General features: G+C 36.4%; 1 protein-coding gene across 1 annotated transcript in view; it reads right to left on the minus strand.

Moving 5' to 3' along the window:
• Positions 1-961: 961 nt before the first annotated feature.
• Positions 962-19,263, minus strand: part of TYR (tyrosinase) — a 94,748-nt gene continuing 76,446 nt past the window's right edge. The window contains exons 4-5 of the mRNA XM_077763037.1: positions 10,887-11,068; positions 962-1,468 (exon numbers count right to left, since the gene is read on the minus strand). Coding sequence (XP_077619163.1) covers positions 1,239-1,468; positions 10,887-11,068 — 412 coding nt within the window. The 3' untranslated portion in view covers positions 962-1,238. The remainder of the gene's footprint in view (positions 1,469-10,886; positions 11,069-19,263) is intronic.

The raw sequence follows: 19,263 nt of genomic DNA on the forward strand, positions 1-19,263 counted from the left end.
GTGGAAATTAGAATCTGGTGAAATACCCTGAAATACTGTGCAAGAATCACAGGGACTGTTTATAGAGAATGCTTGGCCCTGTTTCTAAGTGGGGAATTAAGAGTCCTGAGCCAATTTAAATAAGTATTATTATAAACTTAATACTTAAATTCTCTTTACAGAATTCAAGTTGAATTAGCTATCCAACCTATATGTGAAGAACTATAGTGGCAACTACTTATTATATCCTAACGATGTCCCTCTTGGTTTTGGAAAGCTTTGCATATTGGACAGTTTTCCCTTTTATTGAACCAAAATGGTCCCCTGTAACTTTCACCAACAGGTCCTTTTATGCTATACACAGCTATAATAGAAATGGAATATCAATTGTACTGTTTTTAGAAATTCAATGAGACCCAAAAATTCAGGCAGCAGGATTAACTGCATATCCTAATTTACGGTCTTAATAGCCAAGAGAAACAAATCTTATTTTACTAGAATTGCAAGCAGGCAATTCACATAATAGTTCTCAAACTTCAAGTGTTTTGTAGCATTTTAAACATTCTCTAATAAAATGCTTCTTAGAAGACAAAAAAAACCCTTTTAATGGGGTTATCGCCATTATCAACATAGTTAATGAGTACATCTTAAAACAGGTACTTAGCCAGACTTGTTGTAGGGGTGGGGCCTTTATTTTCGGTGACCTTCAAACACATATTCAGAACCACGGCAGGAAACAGCTAAAGGTTATTGTTTATTTGAAGTTCCTAACACATTTTGGAGCAAGAATGTAAAACATAAAGCAAACATGCTTTCTGAGGAAAATAAAAATGTACTTCCCAAGCTCAAAGGAGTCACTCTATGTAAATTTGTTACTATTTTATTAAAATCAAAGAAAGAAGACAATAAAAAAGAAATATTTCATTAAACAGTCAGGAGGAAAAATCAAAATTATTCCCACATTTTTATAAGAGCACTTTCATTCAAATACAAGTAGCAGTTACTCAATGCCAAATGGCATCTTTTTCTTAGAAATACAGGTTTCAGGAAAACTGTCAAAGGGATGATCGAAAAGCAGTGAGGCAAACACAGGTAGAATATATACCTGAATTGGAGGAGGGGGGGTACCTTTTTTTGTTAGATGCCAATTCTGATCATAGTCTTCACAAACCAGTACCAGGGACTGCTCTTGGGACTTGAGCATCATTTGAATTAAAGTGAGGTAAGCCTTCTGGGCCCTACTCTGTGGCCTAAGCCTTTTATACATGAGTCTGATACAACAAGCTGTGGTAATCCTCCTTTTCCATGAGGAGGGGCTGTCTTTCTTCATGAAGCTGCTTTCTTTTGCGACGACGACACAACTGGCTCGTGAGCCTTCCCAGCACAATAGTGAGGACAGAGCCTACCACAGCAGCCCCAATGAGCCATGGCCAAATCCGACTTGCTTGTTCTAAGTAGGGCTTTATGTAATCTTGAAAAATGTCCTGTTCTGAAACAGAAAGATATCCCAATGTTTTTACTATTGTCATCATTAGCATCATCATCATCATCACCATCATAATCATTAATTATCTTTGCAGAGTACTGTGGAGACAGATGCTTAGGTTTGAATGCCAGCTCTGCTACTTAGTAAGAGCTCAGAAAAGTCACACCTAATACTCCTAAGCCTTAGTTTCTTCATCAGGAAGACAGGAACATAATACCTCCTTGTTGGAACGTTTTAAAATTGATTGATAACACCTGATCTGTAAATTATGCAGTGCCTATAACCAAGTCAGCTATTAAGATTTTTAGTTCTTTCTTCTGATATTTGCTTCCATATTTAAAAGTAATAACCAAATATTACCATCTTTTAATTCATCAAGTTTATATCTGGAGTCCTTCACATGCAATAATGATTATTGTTCTCTCACAACTCCCCTTTTCTTTCCTAAGTCTTTTTGGCATAATGCATCACGATTTGGGGTGACATCCACATCTAGGATTTTCATTAGTTTTAGTTTTTTTAATGTTTATTTATTTTTGAGAGAGAGAGAGAGAGAGAGAGAGAGAGAGAGAGCAAGCAAGCACAGGCAGGGGAGGGGCAGAGAGAGAGAGAGGAAGACATGGAAACCTAAGCAGGCTCCAGGCTCTGAGCTGTCAGCACAGAGTCCTACGCGGGGCTAAAACTCACAGACCATGAGATCTTGACCTGAGCTGAAGTCAGCTGCTTAACAGACTGAGCCACCCAGGTACCCGTTCATTAGTTTTAGAATATAAGTATTACTCACAGTGGAACGATTATATTTCCTTACATTATTTTCCTCTTGGAGTTAATAATTTACTGTATCTTTTTGCTTGATTTAAAAATACCCGGGGCGCCTGGGTGGCTCAGTCGGTTGAGCGTCCGACTTTCGCTTGGGTCATGATCTCACAGTTCGTGGGTTCGAGCCCCGCGTCGGGCTCTGTGCTGGCTGCCAGCTCAGAGCCTGGAGCCTATTTCAGAGTCTGTGTCTCCCTCTCTCTCTGACCCTCCCCTGCTCACGCTGTCTCTCTCTCTCCTAGAAATAAAAAAAAAAAAAATACCCATCACTATTTCTAAGAAACTCCAAGATATTCCTATTCATTTTGTATACAAAGAAGAGAGTGCATCTTGGGCTTACTTTGTAGTAAATGATGTCTATGTGACTCAAGTCTTGTGCCGAAACAATATATGTAACTTTGGGGCCTTTTCCTTAAAAAGAAAAAAATGTGTCTTCTCTGTTTTCCTTTTTTCTTTTTGCTTAGCTGTAATGCAGGTGGTGTGTTGATGAGCCATCATGGACCGTGTGGTCCAGATTAAGCCCTAGGTCTTATGGAAACAAGAATGAAGCAGCTCTGGACCCTGGAATTATGGAGCTGATATTCAACAATATGCCAAGATTGCTATTTGAGCAATAAATAAAGTAACTTATTTAAGCCATAGATTTTTGAACCTGTACCTGCTCCACCCTCGCTGATACAGGAATTATAATATTCTTTGCAAACTCTTTCCTTGGCCATAGTTGATTGATACATGGTAGACCACTGACTCAAGATGGGCCAATCAGAATCACTTCTCAGAATTCACTGTGATGCTGTTATCAGCTCTTAGGAGCTAATGATAGCCTTACTTCTCAACCTGTAGAAGACAGGATGAATGCACCCCAAAAAATAGAGATGAGAGCTAGAGAATGAGTGAGATAGTGAGAGGGACAGAGGGACAGAGACACAGAGAGTCTTTAGGGCTTTTAGTTCCTTGGTTCTTGCTCTTCCTCAGTCTCAGCTGCATTTCTGCCTTTCCCAGAGTTTGAGTGTTCATCCCTCCTTGGATTTTTTTAAACCAAAAAATACCTTTTTTAAATCTAATCTCATTCCTATGGAGCTTCTGCCATTTGCATTTTTGAAAGTCCTGATTATTTAGAAAAGTTAATTATATGTCCAGTACAATAAAAAATGGAGTAAAAACCTTAGGAAGTTCTGGAATTGCAACTACAGTAACACCTATCGTGAGTAACTTGCTCTGTGAGTGTTCTGCAGGATGAGCAAACATCTCCAATAAATTTTCACTTGATAAATGAGTGACGTCTTACAATATGAGTAGTACGTGATGCCGAACATTATATGATTACAACTGAGCCAGTGGTTCTTGAAATTCTCTTTGATATACGAGTGCTTTGAATGACAGGCATGTTTCCAGAATGAATTATGTTCACAAACCAAGGTTTTTATGTATATGTAAACTCCATGTATAATAAAAATGAGATCCACAAACCAATGAGAAAAAAAATATTTATTTAATAATATACCTTGGAAAGCATGGGTAGCAACATGAAATAAAAATTAAAATGAAAGTCTCACTGTTCACCATAAACCTCAATAATGTTCAGAACGATTAAAGTAAGAATGTTCCTTTTTTTTTTAATCAAGAGAATTTGTTAAAAATGAATTTCACAGTACTAAAGCCTAATATCTATTCAAAGAAGATAAAGGTGTAGCTTCCCTGGCTTCTTTGGGGCTATAGGGCTAAAATCCTGTCCATTTCTCCTTCTGTCCTTGACACCGTCTTTTGCCAGCTGTCACTAAGTTACTTCTAAAATTCCTAGAACTCATTAAGCATAATTTGAACAGTGTTACAATTTAGAATTTCTCTTCATCCGGAAGGGACACCATTACCAAATAAATTATATGAAACATTAAGAACTGTGATATTTAAATCTAAACAATGAAAGCCAAAAAGCTAAAATTAAAAAGAAATATCAGAAAGTTAGTGTTTTCAATGTATTTAAAATTAATTTGAAAATGGGACTACAAATGCCTGGCTTATATTGCTAGTGGTCATTTCAGTATATAAAGTATGTTTAAAATATCTAGCATAGGGGTACCTGGGTGGCTGTCTGTTAGGCATCCGACGTCAACTCAGGTCATGATCTCATGATTCATGGGTTTGAGCCCCGCATCCGTCTCTGTGCTGACAGCTAGCTCACAGCCTAGAGCCTGTCTTCGGATTCTGTGTCTCCCTCTCTCTGCCCCTCCCCTGTTCATGCTGTCCCTCTCTCTCAAAAATAAATAAAACATTTAAAAATAAAATAAAGTAGCAAAATGCAGAGTATATAGATATTCCATAGTAAATATGATTTCCTCTATTTCAGGCTTAGCTCAAGTCAGTTTTAAAATACTGTCTCTGCCTGTCCTGCTCTTCAGCTTCTCTTATAATCTCTCTACTTCAGTTCACTCTAAGTGGTCTCAGTTTTTACTGCTACCAATGGACTTCCTTGAAACACTTTGTATTTCTTAATGGCACCACATGAAAGTTCAGACTTTCTCAGCTCCTTGCTTTGACCCAAAGAATGCAACTTTAAGTTATTTCTTAATATAATGATTGTTCTATTTTTGCCTTGCCTACCTAAATTCCATTTTTCTTGTTAGCCTTTCTCTTCAGAATAATAATAAAGCCTTTTGTTTTGTGCTCTATCATGTTCAAACCATAAGCTCATTTACCCACAAAACAAACTCGTATGTTAGTTAGGGACCATTATCCTAACTTAATGAATTAGGAATCTGTAACTTGGAAAGTTTGCCTATAATATTTAAACCAGACAATGTATCTATAGCCCTTGGGAAAATGTCTAGAACATAGAAAGCAATTTATAACTGTTAACAATTCTTGTTATTTCATAATTTCAACAGTATTTCAGTTGAGCCTGCTTCTAATAAGAGTTTTTTTCGTCAAAACTGCTTTGATTACTGACTCAAGTCAGCTCTCTTTTGGATTCTCAGACTATTTCCCTTGTGATCCTTGGCACTATTGTCTCTGTGTTGTAATTATCTATATGTATTATATGTAATTACTTATGTGTATTATATGTATTTTCAGGCTTGAAAGCCTCATAAGTTCTGGAGAGGCAAGTATTATGTCTTATTTGTTTTATCTTTCATTCTTCATTCATTCATTCAGAAAGCAAATGTGCACTGAGACACATTACATGGCAAGTGGTGGTCCTGGCACTGTAAGTGAAAAGATAAACAAGTAGAATCCCTGGCCTGAAGGAAACAATAACTGGAAGAGAAGGCCAATAAGTAAACAAATTATTTCAAGAGTGATACTGTAATGATGGAAGTAGGCAAAAGATACAATGGAATCCTGGCGGAAAGAGCTCATATCTGTCTGGGGAGTCAAGGGCAGCCTCCCAGAAGACTATCTCACTGAGTAGGAGAATGAATGAAAACTTGAGCATGTGATGACGGCGAGCCATTCCAGGAAAAAGGGAACAGCATGTACCTATGTATACACACAGGCAGCATAGCTACCGAACGCATCTGTGAATGATAGAAGCCCCGTCATCAAATTGCAACTGCAGAATGGGGTGCTCTAGTACTGTGATCGTGTCTCCTCTTCTCATTTTTAACATCAAATGTCAAGGTCTTAGGGATATATTGGGATAAGGAAGCTCTCGATAGAGCAGTATCATACACAGAGCAAGTTCGCATTTTCCAACAGCATTAAGGACACAACCTTTCATTGCCAAAGCTTTTTGGTCTTGCCTTTTAATCAGTTATGCATGCAGACAAAATCACCTGCTGCTCAATTTTTAAAAGCATCACTAAATTCGATTATAAGAGAAAATGTTTGACAAATGCTAGACACCAGCTGCCTTTTACAGAAAACACTTAAGTAATTATAAACATGAGTACCTGAATGATGAATAATAAACTTCTTGAACTAAATTACATGAAGCAGTTTTTAAAGATTTTTTTTTAGTAGGCCTAAAGTTTAACAATAAATAAGAATAAATTTTAAACTCCTGGAATGGACAAAAGAAATGATAGAATAATTCATAAAATAGAAAATAGGCAATTGCTATTGTTGATTTTAAGTCAAACTTCTCTAAAATTAATGGTATAGATTCACAGCTGTATGGCAAGTAGCCTAAACAAATACAACATCTCANCATGGTTTGCTTCTCTCCCTTTCCCCCACCATTTCCGCCCTTCTTCTCCCCCTTGTTCCTCCGTCAAGTTCCTCCTAATCCTCCTATATGTGCAAACCTATGATATTTGTCCTTCTCTGCCTGACTTATTTCGCTCAGCATAACACCCTCAAGGTCCATCCATGTTGCTACACATGGCCAGATTTCATTGTTTCTCATTGCCATGTAGTAGTCCATTCAAATCAATTTTAATTTTTAAAAATATTTAAGTAGAAATAAATAATAAATAGCTAAAGACCCTAATGTGACTCTTGGAGCCCGCTCTCCCTTCTTTCCTCTGATGGATTTTATTGCCTTTTCAGTAAAAACTACCTATTTGGTCTCCAGAGAAGGAGCCATGAGATGGAACATAATGTACAAGGCACATAGGGACTAAAGAGAACCTTCTCTAGTGTGGAGTGATGGGGAGAAAATTAGTTTGGGATTCAATATTAGCCACTTTTAGTAGCTTTGTGAATTAGAATTCATCACTTTACCTTTCTGTTCTCAATTTACCAGCAAAACAAAATAAAAATCACTACTACATAAGATTGTGAAGATTCACAGAGATAATAATTTACCTTCTGATGTCTATAACTTTTATCCTATTGGTATCTGCAGGCCAGAATGTCTTCTGAGTTTCGAGGCCAACCAACTGCCCCAGAGACATATTTACCCTGATATCTCCTGTCATCCCATTTCTCTGCATAATAAATGCAAACATGAGATCCCCACCATGTCTGGCCTCCTACTGACACTGTCTCAGTGAACCTGTCACCATTCATCATATTCACAGGCCAGAAAGCTTAAAGGCATCCCCAATATCCCCTACTTTCTTATCTCCTATGATTCATTTGAATCCATGATTCTCACCTTAGAATCATTTTCCAAGTTCTGTACATTTTATATAAATTCAAAATAATATCAAATTCTTTCATGTTTTCTCCTTCTCTACCTACCTTCTGGACTCTTGTAATAGCATCTTCACCACCTTCCCTGAATGTGCTTTGCAACTGCTGCAAAATTTCCTACATACTGAAGCAACAGTAATCTTTAGAAAACTCAAAACAATGTTTAAAATTTATCAATGGTGTCTGTTATTTTAGCAATATGGCCAAAACCTAGAATCAAGACCCCCCCCCCTTTTCAACTAATTACTTCTTCCTGTTATACTGATATCCTCTGAAATATCACTTCATTGACCGCTAGACATAGGTATATCTACAAATAAGTCATTAGGTAAGTAGTTGTTTAAGGTCTTCCATTAGGATGTAGACTCCATAAAGATAGAGACTCTGTTGTTTACCACTGTATGCATTGTATCTACAACCATGCTTTGTTCAAAGTAGTTATTAAATACATGTATGTAGAAAGAATAAATAAATCAGTAACACCACCTCAAAAGTACCTAGTGTGATAGAAGGCTTGAAATATGTTAAGAAGATATATCTAAAAATGACCTGGGCATTAAGAGGGGTGACATTTTTCTAGCAAGCTTTACTTATATTGGTTAAGAGATACCGCCCTTCATGATCAATATCACTTGTACTCAAATTGATTCATTGATTTCACCCCAATGATACCAGATATCATTTGATATTTAAACTAGAGAAGCTTGAAAGATAACAATTCTAATCTTGTAGAGTACACAGTCAAGGTGGAGCAGGGAAAGATTCATACATAACAAATTACCATGCACTCTAATAAAGGAATGATTAAACATGACTACATATATGCATAAAATGATTTAATATCTGAGAGGCTGACAAATGGATAAACAGGATCAAAATTTAGCCAGAGAGAACAGCATGTTTAAAAGCATGAGCCAATGAAATAATCTGGCATGTTTTGGAAATGGGAATCATAAAACGCTAAGTGGTGAATCTTTGAAAAGCCATTACAAATACGGTCCTTCCCTTATGTATGGTGGGGTGTTTATAGATGGAAGGAAAAGCATGTTACCTGAGACTGTCCCTTTTTTGACTTACAGAAAGCCCTCCCCTTACCATACCTCTGCCCTTTACAAAATTCTCTTTTCTCAGTGCTTTCAATGATCTCAATGTTTTGAAAGAACTGATTTCCAATGGCAGCCATTTTAGTATTCCTTCCATTGCCTATGATTTTCAGATAAAGCAAAATATGTTAATCAAAGCCATATTTGTTCAACTAATGATCTCCCAAAGAGCAGGTAAATGTTGATAAAATATAGGTTCTCCTGTTAGCCCTAAATTGTGGTTCTGCTATGCCACATACTAGCTAGATGGCCTGGGACAAGTTATGTATATTCTTTAGGACTCTGTTTCCTCACCTGAATAGGAAAAAAGAAATAATAGTACCTAATTCATAGGATAGTTATGAAGTTTAAATAATGCACACAGCACACCTAGAAAGGTTTCTGGCACATAAAACGGTACTCAATATGTGTTAGCTATTGTGAAATGACTCCATTTCTCTCCTTAGGGTAATTTTCCATTGCTTATCCTACTCAAATAGGAGAATTTTGCATTCTATAAATACACCATACACTCTCCACTTCTATTTTTTCTTGTTATTCTCTTCATGTAGAACATTCGCCACCATTTTCTCTCTGCTACCTGCCTGTTCATCTTTCAAGGTCTTGTCTTTCTAGGTTGAATTATTCAGAAGTCATTGCTTTCTCCTCTGTGCTCCTGTTGGATTTTGTTTATGACTCTTTTGCTGCACTTAACACAGACTGATGTTTTGTACTTTCTTGCACAATCATCTGACTTCCACACTGAATTTAGAGCTTGAGGTTTGGAACTATGTGAGTCCTTTATGTTCTTAAAATCTATCACAAGAGGTAGGACGTTGGTAAATGTCATTAATTTGTTCTTTTACTTTACTTGTTTTTATGAATTATAATTTTTATGAATTATCAATGAATATAATGAAACATCAATGCTTATTGAATACCTCTTACCCACAAGCCATATATTTTGTTTTTGTTTTTGTTTACTGTGTTTGGATGTTGATCCTCTTGTGTTAGAGTAGAGCATTGTAGTGAAATGAAGAGAGGGCCATATAGTATTGACATCTGGCTCCTCCACATATTGGTGTTTGATATTGGGGAAGTCATTTAAATTCTCGTAGTATCAGTGGCTTCACCTCTTTCTAGAGATAATAATACTCACCCTAATATATGATTGATTAGTAACGCATGTACGAGATCTGCATGTAGCAGGTTTTTCGGTGGGGGAAGACATTGTTACCTGTTTCTCATTTTTTAGGAAGATATTGATGTATTTCTACTCATGAAGATTACTTAAAGCCCAGACATAGTTATCACCTTAGAGTTTTATATTATTAGTTTAATCATAGTCATAGCAATAATATTATATTCATTCTTTCTTCTTCTTCCTCCTCCTCCTCTTTCTGTTGTTATTGTTGTTATTGTTATTATTAATTGGGCTTAAAATAAAAACATCCACAAGTTTTCTTGGTAACCATAGCAGAAAGCTTCCAAAGATGATTCTAAAAGTACTATACATATATTTTTTCTTTTTACTTATTTACTTATCTATTTTGGAGAGAGAGAGTGTGTGTGCAAGCAGGGGAAGGAGAGAGAGAGAGAAAGAGAGGGAGAATATGAATCCCAAGCAGGCTCGAGCTGAGCATGGATCAACACAGGGCTCAATTCCATGACCCTGGGTTCATGACCTGAATTGAAATCAAGAGTTGGACACTGAACCAAAAGAGCCACCCAGGCCTCGCTAAAACTACTAGATATTTATCTTGTCCATACCACACAGGACTCTTTAATATATCATATTCATTTAATTATCATAATATCTCTTTGAAGTATTCTGACCCTGATATTTCAGGTTAAAAAACAGATTCACAGATTGGAGCAGAATTTCCAAGGTCGTTTAACAGTCAGTTGATAGAATTAGGTCTTAAACCCTCTGTTTCCTTTCTGATTTTAATTGTAGTGTTCTCTCCATGGCTGCCATATATAAAATGCTCTATATTAAGCAGAATGGATATGAAATTAAAGATCCTTGAAACTTAGTTCATATAATAATAAATTAGCATAAATTAAGTTTTGTTGTGTGCTTTCTTTCACCAATTTGGAGGCTTTGGGGATAACATTGTAAAAACAGAAGGTTATATACTTTCTCAAAAGAAATTGGTTGTACAAGATTCATCATTTCATGTGAAAGAAATTAAACTATACCTGAATCTTTAAAAAAAATTTTTTTTGAAATGTTTTATTTATTTCTGAGAGAGAGAGAAAGAGAGGCAGCATGAGCAGGGGAGGGTCAGAGAGAGGGGGAGACACAGACTCTGAAGAAGGCTCTGGGCTCTGAGCTGTCAGCACAGAGCCTGATGCGGGGCTCAAACCCACGAACCGTGAGATCATGACCTGAGCTGAAGTCGGGCACTTAACTGACTGAGCCACCCAGGTGACCCAAACTTTACCTGAATCTTGTAGGTTGCTATAGTCATAGCCCAGATCTCTGGATGAAATAAAGAAATCACCATTTCTGTATAGAGGTATAAAAGGAACCATGTAGGACTCCCGGTTGTGTCCAATGGGTGCATTAGCTTCTGGATAAACTTCTTGAAGAGGATGGTGCCTTCGGAGCCACTGTTCAAAAATACTATAGAGAAAAGGATTATTCAGGCTTAGAAACATGTTTATAAAAGAAATATTTATAATTCTTAAAGTAAAAGCATAAGGTATATCTTAAAATCCCAAGACATGGAAGGATGCCAAATATATTTTTCATGCTTGGAAATATTTTGTAAAGCACTAGTTCATTCTGTCAGGCCCCGATGAAGCTCACTCATTTGAAAGAAATATGAGAAGGTAACTATGGAAAGGGAATATCTCAGGTAAATGAACTTTACATGACAAGTTTAGACCTTTCAGAATGCTGCAGAGCAAGAGCAATTATTGGTTGAATGACAACTGAGTCAGAGTTGTAAGTTAAATATGTTTCTTGTCCCAAAGTAAGTTAGCCTAAAGAAAGAACATATAAAACTAAGTTGGAATCAGTACTAGAATTTGGTCATTTTTGTTGTTGTTATGGTTGGGGACTTTCAATGATTTCAACCATCTTGTTACGTTTGGTGAAGGGTATGCGTAATGAAGTTTGGGGTGAGAAAGAGCTTATCTCCCATAATGGAGACTAAAAACACTTGGACTTGGTTTTCCAACTTCCTCTGAGGCTAGAGCATGACCATATGATCCATACTCAATCACAGATATCCATCCAAGACTTTGAAACAGATAGTGACATATAGAAGCAAGGACAATGAAAAACATTTCTGGTAGTGGGCAAAGGCAATTGTGATAACAGCATCCAATTTTTAGGGCTTGTGAGACCAGAAGTACCAGCAAAGGAATATCCTGTGATCTATAGCATGGTTTTAGCAAATCTCTTCACTGCTACTCCCTCCTCCCTTGTTCCCACTCATTTCTGAACCTCCTTCTCCATGATTTCCTGAATTATCCAATATCTTCTCAGCAAATTCTTTTTCTGTTTAAATCAGCCAGTTAGTCTCTGTTGTGTGCAATTAAAAATTCTGACTGGAACAAAAGATAAACAATTAAGAGATTAAAAGATTGAGTAAGAATAAAGTAGAAACTCAAGCTATCGAAGAATTTATAGTGTATCATTAAACAAATGACAAAGAGAAAGGCTTTTTATTATCAAGCTATATAATAGAGGGAAGAACACAAGACCCAAAGTCAGAGAACTCCCCTTGAGGCCTAGCTCTGTGCTTTAAAAGCTGTATGACTCTAAGCAAATCACTAAAGTTCTTGGAGATCTAGTCTCTTCATCCTTAAATGAAAGCAGTAATATCTGCCCTATTTCCAAAGGGATTATCCAATGTGATAATATTTATGAAAGTACTAAGTAAGTAAGCTATTGTTACTTAGCTATAAAACTTATGCCAGGAGATACAAAGTTAGTGCATTGTCACAGTGATGGTGTCTAAAAAGGAAAGTGACAATACTTCAACAAACAAAAATTTGGAAAAACATTTTGAAGCACAGTACAGAACAATGATATAGAATGGCAGTTTTTTTCCACAATGGAAAACAATTCTATTTGCTTAGAGATTCTGGACTTCAAATGCTAGTTGTGATTAAAGTTGGCTTCTAATTGTGAATTAACAGAGGGATCTGCAGGCCATGATAAATACTGAAAATTTGGTTCACAAATACCAAGTGCTCTCTAAATAGCTCAACTACTAAATAAGTTTACAGAGTACTTATTATGTGTCAAAGTTTGGAGAAACAAGAGCCCACATGAAAAAGTGAGCTCCATGGGTTGTGACAAGGGAAATTTGTGAAAATTTCTTAACCTGTTTGATTTCCCTTTTCTTCATCTGTGAATGGGAATAATATTTATGGATTAATTAGTATTAATCAGTTCTCACCACTTGTCCACCGGAATAGGATATCTTTTATTTTCCTTGTATGTTCTATGAGTCCTTGTTAATAAAAACCACTAAGAACCTCATTCTTCATCTTTGAGCTAATAGGACATGAGCCAATTCTTCAATATTCACACCTGGACTGTATATCTCTTGGGTCTCTAGCTCTTTTCCAGAACAACACTTAGTGGGAAAAACAATACATTCATTTGGTGCATATTGATAACCAAAAAAAAAAAAAAAAANAACATCAGTAAGATGTATATTTAAGTGCTTAACAAATGGTAAGTGGAAATGATCATCATCTTCATCCCCTTCTTCCTCTTCTCCCTCCTCCTCATTATTAACTTTATACTGGAAGAACTTTACAATTAGCAAGAGACCTGAGACCTAGTGTAATAGAAATGCCAACGCCATGTACATTTGAGCCAGGTCTTTTGAAGGGTTATGGTTCTGACAGGCAAGAATGAAAACGGAGAAGATACGGGAAGATTGGCTTTTCTGTGTGTGCCTTCTCAGCTAAAGAAATTAGGAACTGGCTTAACAAATAAAGCCCAAATTCTATTCAAGACCAATTTTATTAATTAGGTTTTTTTTTCTGTTTTAACTTCTGCAGTTTTTTCTTTGCATGAAAGTAGTACTTATTCATTATATACAATTCAGAAAATATAAATGGGCAAAAATGAAAGGAGAAAACACATAATGGCTTCATATTTTGTTATATCTAGTTTATAAAATATGCATAACACTGCGTATTTATTTTAACAAAAAAGAGAATTGTATTTTAATGTTTTAAAAGGTATTATATGGGGCACCTGGCTTGCTCAGTCGGTTAAGCGTCCGACTTTGGCTCAGGTCATGATCTCGCGGTTTGTGGGTTCGAGTCCCGCTTCGGGTTCTGTGCTGACAGCTAGCTCAGAGCCTGGAGCCTGCTTCAGATTCTGTGTCTCCCTCTCTCTCTGACCCTCCCCTGTTCATGCTGTGTCTCTCTCTCTCTCTCAGAAAAAATTAAAACATTAAAAAATAATAAAAATAAAAGGTATTTTATTTGTATTAAGCAATATTTAATGTTTAAACAATATTTAAACATGCTTAAACAATGTTTAGCTGCTTTTCAACTGGCAAATCTATTTTTTTTTAATGAGAAAGAGGCTTTCTGATAAAATTAATCTCTCACCCATACCTATTAAACTTTGATTGTGAAAGAGCCCAATATACAATGAGCTACCAGATAAGGACCTGAGGCAAAAATTCTGCCTTTTGTCAATTGAGAAAAATTACTACTGTAGTTCAGCTTATAAATAATCTTTTTTTTCTGCCAAGAAATAAAAATTCTTTACTAGGTAAGACAAAGACATCAATTCTTAGCACCAAAACATTTAGTGGATAAAACCATTAATGTGCTCACCCACCTTATCAACCTTTTAAAATGAAAGTATTAATCTTGATTAAATTCTTCATCCGTGGTGCTCATCTTCAGGTAACTTCGTCAAACCATGTCTAAAATGACTCACATTGGAATTCTGATGCTTCACCTAGATAATCACACTGTCATTATCAGAAGAACTTATCTTCCTACCAAAGATTTATATAAACTGTATCGAGACAGTTTTCTAGAATTAGAAAAAGGTAAAGATAATCGCAGATGCAAATAAGGGACATGTTTTATGTTTAAAAGTAACATGAGATCTCTGGTGTCAAGCCTAACGTATAAAAGTCCTGGGCACTCCCATCCTCACAGCAAGAAAAAGTTAGATAAATGGAAAATCCACAACTTTTCTTGGGCTATGAGAGAATGAAGTCACAGGACAAACTGTCACCCCTAAAACTGCAGAGATGACTGCAGAGAAGTACCATTATGAAATAAGCTTTCAGCCTTCTCCATCAAAAACCTGTTTAATTCAGAAGGAAATGATGACCAGAGGCTTATCCCAGCCAGAGGAAGGAGATTCCAGCTTTTCTGTCTCACCTAGGGGAAATAAAGCATAGGCCACACTGGTCAGGGTTTCAAGGAAATAAATTGGGAATGCCATAACCACAAAAGTAGGAGCTAGAGGGAAAGGAAAGCTATTCCATCGGAGACAGCCCCAAGACACTGGCCACATAAAAGACTGAAATTTAATCAGTATATTTTAGAACACAATGTCCCCTCCCACCTTAATACTCTCCCATGAATCAACAGAGCTCCAGTATCATGACGCTAAAAGAGTTACAAGGCAGACAATATCTAAGGAATAGTATACGGGAAAGCCCAAAGTCAAGAGTGAGGACAAAAACAAAGACCTATGGAAATTTGAAGCCTCCAGCACCTACAGCTCCAATTAAACACTGCCCAACTCCTTGCCAGATTAGCACAAATCCTACCTTAAAAGCCTATCTACCTCAGTTCCTATCACTCAATAAAATATATGTGACTTCCAGTAAAAACTTACAAGGCATACCAAAAGGTGAGAAAAATAAGTCTAAAAAGACAAAGCAATCAAAGCAAAGTAAACCCTAACTGAATATGAGATAGATTGAAAATATCACATAGGGAATTTAAATAGTTATCAATAATATATTAAAGGCTCTAACAAGACAAATTAACTACGTGCAAGAACAGGATAGTAAAGCCGACAGGTGGAAAGACTCTAAGAAAGACTCAAAGGACTGTTAAAAATAAAAAAACAGCGTAACAGAAATGAAGAATGCCTTTTAATGTGCTCACCAATGGATCTGACATCTCTGAGACAAGAATCTTGTCTTGAAGATAAAAACTTCCCAAACTAGAATGTAAAGTGAAAAAAAAATGAAAAAAATCAAGAGCTGTGGGATAATTTCAAAGAAGTAACATGAATGCAATTTGAATAACAGAAAAAGTGAATAGAGCAGAAGAAATATTCTTCAATAAAAGGAACCAGAGGAACCCATGGATATCACTTGCAATGGCCAAAGATGGAAAAATTTGAGCAATAGAATAAATAAAGTAGTATTAGGTTATAGCCTAATTTATTTTATATAGGTATATAATAAATATAGTTGAGTCCATGATGATACAAATTAAAGAATAAATAAAGGGGAAATACTTAAGTCTACCATGCAGAAGAATTTCAATTAATTAACATAGATACTCTGAATACATAATACAGCTGGCATATAACTCCTTAAGTCAGTTTGTATAATAGTTATCTAATGTACCTGCAAAATGTTCTTGTGATAAACATGAAATATATGTTTACAAGTCATGTAATACAACTGAAAGTGTATTTTAGCTATCAGTAGACCNACATGATGATTAAATATAATGTGGTATCCTACATGGGATCCTGAAACAAAAAAATATATATATTAAATAACTAGTAAGTAATCTTTTTTTTTTTTTTATTTCTAAGAGAGAGAGAGAGAGAGAGAGNCTCCCTGTTTTTCTTTTGTTTTTGTTTTTTTTTAAAGATTACACAGATTGCATTGTGGAGAAGGGGCTAAAGGATAGTATGAGTTGATGTGCAGGGAGCAAGGAATGAAGAAATCACAGAGAAAACAATGTGCAGGCAAAAAGGTGGTAAGGTGGTATGTGACTGACTAGCCAAGCAGCACAACTGAGATATGAGGTATCATAGAAGACTCCAAGTTTTCTGGCTTATTCTGCAGGAGAGAATACTTGTAAAATTTGTTTAATGTTTATTTATTTGTTTTGAGAGAGAGAGAGAGCAAGAAGGGGAGGGGCAGAGAGACAGGGAGAGAGGGAATCCAAAGCAGTCTCCATACTGTCAGTGGAGAGCCTGATGCGGGGCTTGATCTCATGAACTGTGAGATCATGACCTGAGCTGAAGTCAAGAGTCAGACACTTAACCTATTGAGCCACCCAGGTGCCCCAGGACAAAACACTTTTATTCCCAAAGATGTAGTCAACTGGACAGATGTGGCATGAGGAAGGAATGTTAGTATTATGATTTTTGATGTACTGTTCTTGAGTATACTTTTGAAACTTTCCAAAGGAGATGTCAGATAGACTGCTGGATATTTCAGAGTAATATTTACTCTGGAAATATAAATTGAGAGACCATCAGCTTGTGTTAATAAGTGAAGTTGTGGTAGTATGAGACAATAAAAAGATAAGAGAATCTAGTGTCATTTTTCTCAAGAGTCATCTTTCTGGAAGGTCAGGACAGATCATCACACTGTGAGAACCACTGCTTGAGATGCCTCAAGCCAGCCCATCAAAATCCCAGTCTAGTGAGGGGAAAATGCACCCAGCCTGTGGTACTTCTATGGTATGGCAGTCCTGGCAAACCAGTAGATAACAGCATTCACCTAAAGTGATTCTTGTAAGTATTAAATATGTTAAAATATGCAAAGCCACTTTGAATGATGTATAGAAGTATTGCTGCTATTGATATTAAAACTATAATTACTTTGTTTTTGAAGTCTCCCTCTAAGGATTTCCTGTTTCCTTAAACTTTTATTGTCTACTACATCTTTTGCTCCTTCAAGACTTAGGTCAAATGCTACTTCTCTGAAAGCATTCACCAGTCTTAATGTTTCTCTCCTTTGATTATTACATTTATTAAATTGTAGTTATTTGATTATGTGTCACTCTCTAACAGTATGTGGAGAAAGTCACTGAGAGCAATGATGTTGTCTTATTGATCATTGTACACTAAATGTCCATCATAGCGCCTATCCAACAAGCTGGCTGGGTTGATGTAGTTCAAAAATATGTGAAATTTAGTGGAAATTGTATATTTTTCTTGAGAGAGAGTCCAGTTTTTTAAAATCAAAATCTCAAAGAGAATGTGAATTAAATATGTTAAGAATCATTTATTTAGTGGTTAGATGTTGGAACTGAGAAAAGGAGGAATCTCAGAGATGCTAATGGTTTTGAGTTGGATGTTTCTGTAAGTGGTGCTGTTCACTGATCCACATCAGTTAGCACAGTGTCTAGCATATACTCACCATCATGTTAGGTTGCTGGAATATAAAGTGAAATGGGGAGTCTCATCTACAGAAGAGTTGCACTCTAATCAATCCGCACAGTATGGTTGGAGTAACATGGGAGAAACAGGGCCATTAACATCTTGGGAGAACAAAGAAGAGCAAATAACATCTAATTCGGAAGAGAATGGGTGATGTATTAGAGTTCCCCAGAAAATCAGAACCAATAGTGTGTGTGTGTGTGTGTGTGTGTGTGTGTGTGTGTGTGTGTGTATACATAAACTCAGAGAGAGACAGAGGAACACAGAGAAAAATAGAGAGAGAGGAAGATAGATTAACAGAGAGAGAGTCTCATATGATTGTAGAAACTTGGCAAATCTAAAATCTGCAGGGTAAGCAAGCAGGCCAGAGACTGAGGAAAGAGACACAGTTAAAGTCCAAAGCCAATTTTAGTTAAAGTCCAAGTACTAGCACAATTTATTCTTGCTCGGGGAGGTCATTTTTTTCTTGTGAAGGCCTTCAACTTACTTGAATGAGGCCTACCCACCTTATGGAGGGTAATATGCTTTTCTCAAAGTCTACCAATGTAAATATTAATATCATCTTTAAAAACACCATCTTTAAAAACACTGTGGTCTAGTCAACTTGACACATAAAACTAACCATCATGGTGCTTTTGGGTAAGTCATTTTAGGTGACACTTGTATCTAAATTTTGAAAAATAAATAGCACAAGCCTGGGCAAAATGGGAATAAATGGGAAAAGGGTACTTTAGGAAAGAATAAAGCACAAGCCTGAAGAAATGGGAATATGCTTTTGGGCCTTGCAAGTAGTTCAAAAGGGCTGGAAGGAAGGATGAATGTGGGTATATGTAGCTAAACCAAAACTATATATAGGGCCTTCCTGCATATTAAGAAAGGTAAAAAATCTGGGTGTTATTTTGAAATCTATGAGAAAGCAAGGAATGGACATAACCATGTTTAATTAATGCATACAATGGCTGACTCTGGAGGCTCAAAGGAAGTTACCAGGTAATAGGTACATGACTTGCCTACACTGAGGTCCCTATTAAAGTCTTGGAGCCTCTTTCTGGGTTTGAAATAACAGTATCCCAGAGATTCTTTTTTTCATGCAACCCCCTAATGATAGAACTCATTGAAGGAGTATTTGGAAAGTTTTACTGAAAAATCACACTTTTGAAAGAAACGGACACTTTAAGAGCATAGATTGTCAGTGATGTATAGCTGGAAATGGAAAGCCTGTTCCACAGCTAAGAAATTCAACCAGAGCCAACCGCAGTTGACTATAATTTTAAATGCATGCCCCACAGCTTCTTAGCTTAGTTGAGGAAAGGGCAGACAAGTTCTTGGGGCATGCATAAGGGAGTGAAAAACAGATTAAACTCACTTAAGTGAATGATGAAATTTGAAGGGATTTTTGTGTAAGAACCAAAATATTGGTGATAATGAACCAAAAAGAATCAAAAAACTAGAAGTCT

Source organism: Crocuta crocuta, unplaced genomic scaffold (genome assembly GCF_008692635.1).
Source record: "Crocuta crocuta isolate KB4526 unplaced genomic scaffold, BGI_CrCroc_1.0 scaffold614, whole genome shotgun sequence".
Taxonomy (NCBI): Eukaryota; Metazoa; Chordata; class Mammalia; order Carnivora; family Hyaenidae; genus Crocuta; species Crocuta crocuta.